Here is a 10,287-nt window from a genome sequence, read left to right as displayed (position 1 = left end):
GTGTGAGACAGCAAAGGATTTCACACAAACAGCAAGGCACAAAGATAAAGAGACACACAGGGAGATGCATGTGTGTGTGAGACAGCACAGGATTTCATACGAACGCACTCACTCACCACAGACACACAACTTAGGGTCTGCTTCAGCAATATGCTACAGTTTACACATTTGAGAAATTAAAATAATTATTTGCTTCATTCTGCGGAGAGGCGTGGCCCTGCACACACAGACACTGCACATGGCCTCAATCTAGATTATACAAGGGTTAGGATAGAAGATAGAGATGTCTGCATCTAAACAATGCAAATAACACACTTTCCACCAAAGAAATTAAAAAATGTGAGTGCAACTATTTTAGGTTCTTTCTACTTTATATTAAAATCAAGATATGTAGGGAACAATAGGACTTACAATGTCCTACTGTAAGTGACTCTGCATATAATGTACAGTTCACAGCCTACCTCTGTAAAGCGCTTTGTGATGGTGGACCACTATGAAAGGCATTATATAAAAATAAAGATATTATTATTATATGTATGGTACCTAATAAATAAAACATACACGCTATTTTTGTAGATATACACAGTACATATATACACATGTGTAATATATATAAGGTCACCAAACTTCAATGGAAAGTGTGAAACGGAGCTTCCCCAGAACACTGGACTGCTGTCTTTATCTAACTGATTGAATTCACCACAGTGGAATATGATTCAGTGTGTCATTGTCTTTAAAGATGCCGATTGTTCTGAGGAGTGTGCATATGCATATCTCAGTGAGTGAGTGAGCGAGTGCACAATGCAGACATCAACATTGGCTACATCCTACAAACAGGCAAATAGGCAGGTGTGTGATCGGGTATTAAACACAAGCAGCAGCTTTACTGAGAGTTCATCATTACCTTTAAAAGGAAGCTCAAACTTGAGATAAGAAATTAAATCGAATGGCTGCATTGCATTTTGTTCAGCCACCAAGAGCAGGAATGGTATCTACAGTGCGCTACATGATATACTCACTTTGTTCCATGCCCTTTGCTAGTGCTGCTTTAGTGGCATTTTAACTTTGTCACGGCACTCATTCTACAGTTTGCAATGCATCTGTTTAGTCAGCAGCACACAAATCCCATTTCTACAGCAGGCTGCAGGGTAATATCCAGGCAGATATATAATACATCTGCACCACTCTGAAAAACCACAGCCTTGACTGTAAAACTGCTTTGGCTGCATATTTAGAACTGAAAACAAAAGCCAGTCCATTGGCCTTAAGCTTTGACAACAAAGAATGACCTTTTAATAAAAAACTTTGGTTAAGAGAATATGTATCCTAACTTTTCTTCTATATTTTATCTTTGCACTCGAACACATATTCCAGCAAGGTTTTAAATCTCTTTGGTGATTTCGGTTGTTTTTTTCTTCGCTTGTTGATTTCTTCGTCATTAGTCCCCGGAGGTGAGAATGTGTGCAGAGCTGCTATTTATTCTCATGACGGGGACTGGAACAGCTTTTATCCACGCTGGTGTTGTTCACACTAGATGAGATACTCGGCGCAGAGAGAGTGGGCATGGCGGGCTCTGTGACTGACCTGGGCACAGTGTGAGACTGCCTCGGAGGAGTGGGAGGGGGAAAGGAAGGGGACTGGTGGATGTCCAGATACCTTTGGCTCAGCTTGGTCTCTCTTTGCAGCACTTTGTTCAACAGCGGCTTCAGCATCCCGATGGTCATCTGGTTCCTGTCGGTTCTGAATGGTCCGGGCTCACTTCTGCTGGTGACAGTCATGTCCTTGGGACACAAGGTCCAAAGTAGGTCCAGGTAAGGGTCCACATCCCAGTGCTGTGAGACCTCACAGAGAAGGGTGGTGAAGATCTCCTTGTTGAGCAGGGGGCTCTGTTGAGAGAAGCGCTGGGCCACTTCGGCCAACCTCTCCCAGCGCCGGAGCTCCAGCAGGATGAGCATGGCCTGCATGACAGCGTTCGGTCTCTGGCTGCAGAGCAAGAGCTCCACCTGCAACTCCTGCGCCTGCCCCTCCCTCGGCAGCACACGCAGGGCCCGCTTGTATAAGGGGACGCTCTCCGGGCTCTCCTTGCCCCCATAGTTCCAGGAAGAGACCCCTGCTTGCTGCTGCGCCAGCTCAACAAATCTGTACAGCCACTTGGGCTGGAAGGTGAAAAGGGAGTGGCAGATGAGCTCAAAGACAGGCACTGCTCCGTTAGAGGGGGTCTGCTGCTGGCTGCTGGAGAGAGGGGCCGGGGCTCCCTGCACGGGGCTCAGGACCATCTTCCAGACCTCTGGGGCTGCCTTGGCCGTTAGGAAGCCCTCTCCATTGGACCCGAGTCGCAAACTAGCCTGCAGGGCTTGCCAAGACTCTCGGGGGAAGGTTTTAAAAATGACGTTCAGGTACAGCAGATTGTCTCTGTCCAGGTCTGAGAAGAACAGGCGGTTCACCTCTTGCCCCACCAGAGTTTCACTAGAGACGCTCAGCTTTCTATCAGAGGCGCTGACCACCGATGCCTTGAGCTGCTCCAAGGCCATCAAGCTCTCTAGCTCCGTGCCCAACGATGCCAGCAGCTTGGAGTAACCTCCTTCCCCCTGCGGCAACTCACTGTCTTTCTTGGTTTTCATGTAGACCCCGAGAATGGAAGACAGGGAGATGGGCGCCTGGAACATGCCCCCGCTTTTCAGTTTCTCCACAGTCAGCTGTGTGCTGCTCAGGCTCCGGCGCTGGTAGTACCTGCAGGCTTCTTCGAAGACTGCCTCCACCAAGGCAGCATCTGGTCTGGCGGTGTCGGAGCAGCCCAGCTGCTTGCTGGTGGGGTCCCCCCCCAACTCCTTCACCAAGTACATCCCTGTACTGGAAAGGAAGTGGATGCCATTCTTTTGCCTGGAGTTTAGAAACAGCATGCCATTGGTCTTCAGTGCAATGTTCTCCAGCAGCCTGCCAGTGCTGGTGTCAACCAGGTACAGTGTCCTGTACACAATGCAAGCCAGGGTACTGCCGTAGATCTGCATGCTGATCTGATTGCTACAGTCCTGTGGGCAGCTTAATGCCAGGGTTTAGATCTGCTGCAGAACTCCATCACTTTGCAATTAACTAATGTAGCCTGAGCTGAGAACCAAGAGCAGCCCACCGCAGCTGGTAGGGGCAATGGAACAGATTTCTGGTGGTCTGATTGTAGCCAGTATTCCAATGCACTCTGAAATCATTGTCTTGTAATCAGAATCCCTTCTGGTAGAGTGCAGGGTTTTGCTCAGCAGTGCTCCTTTGCACACACTGCTGACAGTCATCCTGTCCTGTTTAGGGGACCAAGTGAGGAAGAATTTGGAGCCGTTGCCAGGGGCTGCCTCCTGATTGTCTGGCAGCAGGTAAACATTTCCCCGCGATGCCAGGACCCTGTAACAGGGGCTGTTGTGTAAGGATATTTTAACACCCCCTAAGCGGACACCCCGCTCCTCGCGCTCGTAAGTTCTTTTGCAGATGCAGTATCTGAAGTTGTTACGCGCTGCGGGGAAAGCTGAAACGCTTTCTGAAGCGGCTCTCTCTTCACACCAGATTATGAACTTGGCGCTGGAGCAAACTGAAACCACTTTAGCGCTGGAGCTGTTGCACACGTCTGAAGTTTGCAACAAATCCCTTCCAGCTTTTCTCTCCCAGTATTTCCAAAACTCCGCTTTACCGTTTTGAAGAATCACCGCGACCAGCGCCGAGCTGTTTTTGCTGCCGCTGTCTAAATATAACAGCTCCACTATCGGAACCGACAGGGCGGAGCCCGTGTCCAAATAGCTGGGGCTCTGAGCGACAGCGACTCTCTGGATCCTGTCAAAAGTCACCAGACCCCGCTTTGGTTTTTGAAGAATGGCGTGGATGTGCTGTGCATCTGGGCTGACCCGGACAGGATAAGAACGACAGTTATTCATATTAAACACATTATCAGTTTGCTTTAAAAACTCTGTCAAATCGCCGCCTCTGGTAAAATCAGTGAAATCTGTTATCTGCTCCAACGCGAATCCTTTCATCGTCACTTACTGTCTGGCTGGGGAGCCTGTGGGAAGAAGCGAATGTTGTGTAAATACCCCACACGAAAAGGAAAGTAAATTACGAGTACAGGAATATCACATAACCAGCATCCGTGTTAAATCCACACCCTCGAGTCCGCCTGCTCTCCCAGTCACTGCTGCAATAACACGTTTCTTGCTCACACAACCTAGCCACTTCTCTCTGTGTCTGTTCCATCCTGACATCACGAGTTTGTTCATTTCCGACATCAATTTCATTCTGAGATGGGTTTTTTCTGTTTTTCCAATTTAGGGAGGTTGCGTGTTTTTATTTAACTTTTACTTTACTTGCTTCTGTCCTTAAAGTATGATGCTGCGTGAGGCTCTCTACAGTATATGGTGGTGTGAATCAGCTGATCCTGCACTTTGAACAGTCCAGAGAGGATTTAAAGGGACAATGTTCTATTCCCCTGAACTGCCATGCTGGGCTGTAGCAGGGCTTCAGATTTTCGGTATTTCCTCCCGACTTGTATTGTGTATTGTGCTTTAACAATTCAATTGATACGTGTTCACCCATTCGTGTATATCGACCACAACTGAGAAACGTGTTAATAGTAACATTGATTTAATTGACGTTTTTTCTTCTTCTGTGAAACAGTAAATGGGCTTTTAAATTGGTCAAGCCTTTTTTTTTTTTTTTTTTTTTTTTTTAATTGAGTTAAATATCGGTTATGTTTTTTTTTATCCCTCCATTTCTTCTTCTTTTTCAATTTCTCCAATAAAAATTGTAACACAGCACCCGTTAATTCAGCTTGCAGCACTAGGACCATGTAGGCTTTATGTATAACGTGATGTCGGGTGGGTTGGTCTTGCGACAGTGACGAGGCGTGCTGTGTTTTTAAGTGAGTGGGGATGGCTATTTAAGAAAATATACGAAAACAGGTGAGAGGAAATCGCACATAAGCCAAGCAGACAATATCGCAGGTCTGCAGTGAAACAGGTAAACTCATTGCTTTCCATTTGCAACCTGTCACAAACACATCTTGGTCTAATTGGAAGTGCGAGTATCTTGGCATATTATTCAGTTATTTTTTTAAGGTCAGCACAAACCAATTATATTTCCATGCAGGTTTTTCGCTATTGATAGAAGTTCGGACGATTTCACTTTTTTTTTTTTCTTTGTGTAAATCGAAATTAAACCGGTATTATTTATTTAAAATGTGTTGATAAAAGGAGCAAATTATATTAAATGCACTGTTAGATTACATTATTCGAGTACTTAATTGAAATGTATGTGTTAACGTTAATTATAAATAAATACATAAATACATAAATAAATAAATAAATAAAGAACAAAACGTCGATGAGATTGGAGCCTGCGAGTTCTAGGAAGCAAAGGTTGTGAAACACGCATACTTAATAGTAGGAAACATCGGGGATTGCAGAGGCGTGTACAGGCCGCGTGTTATGTTGCCACACACAGGATGTGATGTTTGTTTCTTAAAGCCAACTGTATTTTGCTACTGACACGAAAAAAAGAGTAAAAAAACATATAATTTTGACTACTGATACGATGTCAATGTAATAATCATTAAATTCTTATTTTGCAAAAAAAATAACAGAAAACAGCGTTTTAATCAGGTTTCTTTTGGTTAATATTGGATTTAAAAACAAAACAAAAAAAACCTTCGAAGAATATACCACTTTTTTTAAGAAGGAGATTGACGATGCCACAAATTACAGCCTGTCGCTTAGAGACTATGGGAAACGTTTTGTGGTAATTTCATTGCAGCTCTGAGTTTTAAAGGCATGCTGCCCACAGCCAATGTGATTGCTGGCATTTAAGCTCTTGTGTGCTTGTCTTATGCAGATGGTTGAACCGACATGTCTTCACAGTTCCTCTGCTGTAGAGCACCAGTATTTGCACAGTTTGTCTGTCTCTGACATTTAACTGTATAGAACTTTAAACTTCTGTGCCTCAACTTAGTTCTCCCAATGTCTTATTGACTTGTTACTTCTGTTCCCAGACCCCAAACCATGGCCCAGGTGGAGAAGAAGGCAGGCTTGCTGCGGAAATCGTCCGCCTCTAGGAAGCCTTTGAAGGAGAAGGTGGTCCTGATGTATGAGGAGATCTTTGCGGTAAGGGCAGCATTCTCACATGGTCCTGATGTATGATAGGATCTTTGTGGTAAGGGCAGCATTCTCACGTGGTATTGATGTATGATGAGGTCTTTGTGGTAAGGGCAGTATTCTCACGTGGTCTTGATGTATGATGAGGTCTTTGTGGTAAGGGCAGCATTCTCACGTGGTCCTGATGCATGAGGAGGTCTTTGTGGTAAGGGCAGCATTCTCACGTGGTCTTGATGTATGATGAGGTCTTTGTGGTAAGGGCAGCATTCTCACGTGGTCCTGATGCATGAGGAGGTCTTTGTGGTAAGGGCAGCATTCTCACGTGGTCTTGATGCATGAGGAGGTCTTTCTGGTAAGGGCAGTATTCTCACGTGGTCCTGATGCATGAGGAGGTCTTTGTGGTAAGGGCAGCATTCTCACGTGGTCCTGATGCATGAGGAGGTCTTTGTGGTAAGGGCAGTATTCTCACTCTCACGTTGCTCATCTTGCTTATCTTGCCACACACCATCTTTATAAGAGTAATATTTTATTAGGAGGGGGGTAGCTGCCTATTGAACTGGCCACGCCTAGGGTCATCACTCCTGTTAACTGCAACGTTTTCTCTCACACACACGTTCTTCTGTGCAGCAGTTGTGCTTCTCATTTTTTACCTTTAGATGACTGTCAGAAACATGGTTTTTGTAGATAATACAATTTTTAATGATGCATCTTCAGTACAATAAATAATCAAGAAACTAAAACTATCACAATATGTGATTATTCTTCCAACCCCACCCAGAACCTGAAAATGCATTCTGCAAAGGAAACAAAATCCATTCTGTTTCTCATTTCAGAGGGAAGACCCTGCAAAAAACAACCCGCGCTTTTGGGAAGAGCTGTTCCTGATGAAGGTGAGAGAACGCATTCTTTATAAAGCTTGGATTAAATCACTCCAGTCTTGGCATTTGAAGCTGCCCAAATTGTAAATGAATACCACTTGGGGTACAACGCACTTATGGGATAGATTGCTCATTATAATCATTTCATTAGCAATCCATCCTTTTCATGTATACCAATATATTTAGCAAGAAAGGCATCTGAGTGGGTGAAATGTGCAACAGAATTTGGGTCTGCATTTATTAGCCTGTCTGAATGCTTGTTGGTGTATAAAGCACACTGGTGTTAGTAAGCCTATTATTGTTCACATTTCCTCCTCCCTGGGCTGCTCATATAATATCTTCTGCTGTGAAATCAAGGTTCTTTGTGTTCTGTGAGGAATTGCACAATAGCAGCATGGTCGTCTGCTTACACTGCAGCGTTTGCTCAGAACAAAAATCGAAAGAAGCTTTCCTCAGCTTGACTTGTAATCGTGTTTTTTAGCATTAGTTATTGTGCCTGTTGTGCGCTTGTCATTTGGTAATGAAGTGTTGCTTTTCTTCAGGTGAATCTGGAGTACCTGGAGGGAAAGCTGGAATCTCTGGATGGAGATGAACTGATGAAAATCAAAGACAACATCAACAGCCTGTTCCAGCATTGCATTCAGGCTCTGGGAGAGGAGCACCAGATCAGAGTTGTAAATGCCTTGCAGGTAAGGGCCAGTGGAGTGGCTGATAACAAAGCCAGGGCAGTGTGCCTTGTTATTCCTGCAGGGTCCATGGGATCAGCGGGGGATCAACATGGGATCCAGCATGGGATCTGGATCTTGGGGAGGGAACGCTAGATCTTTTGCAGGACTGAACCAGTCAGTTCTTTCATTACTTACTTGACCTGGTTGGAGAAATTGCTAAATGACATTAAAAACCTCTTCTGGGAATAATTGCAAAACTATTGTGTGATGCATTAGTGAGGCAGTCCCGTCTTACTAATTGTCTCTGTCTTGGATTTAATACAACAGCAGTAGCGGTCTAATTAATGCATTCTCTTTGAAACGGGATGTTAACCTCGTATCATGAAAGACATTTTAAAGTTGATATTAAAAAAAAAAAAAAAAAAAAGGTGCAGTGTTATAACATTGTATTTCATCATAAGTTATGAGAATTTTGTCACAGACATAATGGGGGAGGGAATCTAATTTATAAATGTAAGTTATGCTAATGAAAAGGTACAGTTGGCAATTAAACCAGGGTGTCCACGAGTCCTTGAACCCCAGATTAATGAAACTTAACACAGACATTTGTTTTAAAAGGTTATTTCACATCCTTCAGTGATGCTCCGTGGCAGTGACTGACTTCTGTGTTTCACACTTTTTTCCAGACTCTATGTGCCCTGTTTCGAGGGGTTCACCAGAAGAATAAGTCGACATCCGGCTTTGACATCATCAACATGCTGATGGGCTTTGACAAGGCAGAGCTGCGCATGAAGGTGAGGGTGGGGCAGGGAGAAGGGAGGAATGGATCTGATGGGTGGGGAGGAAGGGAAGCGACGTGGAGGAGAAAGCTGCCTTTTATCAAACTAGACCAAGAGAAAATAGACCAGTGGTTCTCAAACGTTTTCTAGCCGAGTCCTCTTTATAGTACTGATTTTCTTCTTCAGGCTATTTTCTTCTTCAGGTTAATGTGTAAAATACTGTGCCCTTGTATGTTTGACTGCGACATTCTGTGATTTCAGGACTTGATGGAGAGTTTGGATACACTGCTGTGTGGTGATGGATCAGAAAGCCTAAAAAGCCTCTGTCTGAAGCTTCTTCTCTGTTTAGTGACGGTAAAGTTTCATTCTGTCGTTCATTCATTCATTTGGTAGAACCCGTGCCACCTTACCCTGCTGCGTTGAGACGTTTGGTCTACCTGCACCTCTGCCTGTCAGTGCTGATTGTATTCATGTGGGCTAAGCCCAGTCTCTTTGTTCAACCCACAGTACTGTAATGTTAGGAAAGTAAAGCATATTCATGCTTGCATACACTTCCAAGCCATTGTAGATGTTTCCCATTAGTAGGCAGCCCTGCTGCAGTGGTGTGACCCTCCCTGCCACACTGGGACGTGACTTTACAATGCCTTGCATTTCAGGTGACTGATAACATCAGCCAGAACACAATCCTGGAGTACGTCATGATCAACAGCATCTTCGAGGCCATTCTGCAGGTGAGCTGGAAGAGAGAGGCTTGCTCACACATGCGCTACATGTTGGCTTGTATGGATGGATGGATGTGTGTTTCTATGAAAGCTTGTGACTTGCAGCTTGCACACCATTTGTTGGATTGATTTTGCTTTGTGAAGGAGCAGCCCTGAAATGTTACACATTCTGTTGGGTGTATGAAAGAGCAGGGCAATGGGGGTGCTAATAAACACTAGAACAGCTTGGAACACACTGGTATAGTAATGTTTACATATTTAAAATGGCAGGGCTTTTACAGATTCACTAAGTTAATGCATAGCATTACTAAAATCTTTTTGGAAAAAAAAAGCTTTCTAATGGTTTCCATATTTTCATACAGTCGTGATGCTGTTTCTTGTGCTTATGCCAGCAGCCTTTCTATACGCCGTTGTGCAGAGCATTCCTTTCATCTGTTCTTTGACAGAGGGCAGTTTTGCTGACTCTTGCAGTGTAAATGAACTGGTTTCAGTAACTTGCTGCATTACACTGAAGAAAGCATTTTGCCAAAATGTTAGTCTACTTCGCTGTGTTTCTACAGCTTTATGTTAATAACCAGTTTATTGGTGGAGGGAATGGGGCGTGCAGGTCTGTTTAGCGCTTGTGTTTGAACATCTCACAGACTAAAACATTCCTTTGAGTGTCATCTGGTAACTGTTAGGATTTTTATACCACAGGGATCAATGTGGAAGGTCAGATTTGTAGAATGCAACACTGCTAGTTACAGGACCCAGGTTCCCATGATTCACTGCACAGCCTTGCTTTGCAGATCCTCTCCAGTTCTTCCAGTAGAAGGCAGCATGGCTATGACACAGTCGTCCTCCTGGCTCTTCTGGTTAACTACAGGAAATACGAGGCAAGCTTTTCTTTTTCATCTGTCTTTAGTGGTGGGGAAGCAGCTACACAACTATATGAACGTAAGCAAATCTTATCCCAAAAAGATCGATGTGATTTTTAAAACAAACAAAAAAATAGCTACACAACTATATGAACGTAAGCAAATCTTATCCCTCAAGGTTGATGTACCAGTTTTTAAAATCACAACAGCATACACATAATACAACACTTTTAAAACACACATTCAGGTGATCCTGGAGCG

The 10,287-nt window shown here is 44.1% G+C and overlaps 3 protein-coding genes across 6 annotated transcripts in view; 1 reads left to right on the top strand and 2 right to left on the bottom strand.

Moving 5' to 3' along the window:
- Positions 1-1,472: 1,472 nt before the first annotated feature.
- LOC121325613 (Hermansky-Pudlak syndrome 6 protein-like) lies at positions 1,473-3,008 on the bottom strand. Its single transcript, XM_041268423.1, has one exon. It carries the CDS (start codon positions 3,006-3,008, stop codon positions 1,473-1,475), a length of 1,536 nt encoding a protein of 511 aa, XP_041124357.1.
- A 78-nt stretch (positions 3,009-3,086) lies between these two features.
- On the bottom strand, positions 3,087-4,013 carry LOC121325614 (Hermansky-Pudlak syndrome 6 protein-like). Its single transcript, XM_041268424.1, has one exon. It carries the CDS (start codon positions 4,011-4,013, stop codon positions 3,087-3,089), a length of 927 nt encoding a protein of 308 aa, XP_041124358.1.
- Positions 4,014-4,861: 848 nt separating this feature from the next.
- The window catches only part of LOC121325822 (armadillo-like helical domain-containing protein 3), a 28,522-nt gene continuing 23,096 nt past the window's right edge, over positions 4,862-10,287 (top strand). The window contains exons 1-8 of one of the 4 annotated variants that reach the window (XM_041268909.1): positions 4,862-4,992; positions 6,020-6,131; positions 6,956-7,012; positions 7,543-7,689; positions 8,355-8,462; positions 8,709-8,801; positions 9,104-9,178; positions 9,958-10,044. In XM_041268909.1, coding sequence (XP_041124843.1) covers positions 6,030-6,131; positions 6,956-7,012; positions 7,543-7,689; positions 8,355-8,462; positions 8,709-8,801; positions 9,104-9,178; positions 9,958-10,044 — 669 coding nt within the window. In that variant the 5' untranslated portion in view covers positions 4,862-4,992; positions 6,020-6,029. The remainder of the gene's footprint in view (positions 4,993-6,019; positions 6,132-6,955; positions 7,013-7,542; positions 7,690-8,354; positions 8,463-8,708; positions 8,802-9,103; positions 9,179-9,957; positions 10,045-10,287) is intronic. The other 3 variants (XM_041268907.1, XM_041268906.1, XM_041268908.1) reach the window with 3 other exon arrangements.

This window comes from Polyodon spathula, chromosome 13, assembly GCF_017654505.1.
Source record: "Polyodon spathula isolate WHYD16114869_AA chromosome 13, ASM1765450v1, whole genome shotgun sequence".
NCBI classification, from domain to species: Eukaryota; Metazoa; Chordata; class Actinopteri; order Acipenseriformes; family Polyodontidae; genus Polyodon; species Polyodon spathula.
This window is presented reverse-complemented; position numbering and strand designations above follow the sequence as displayed.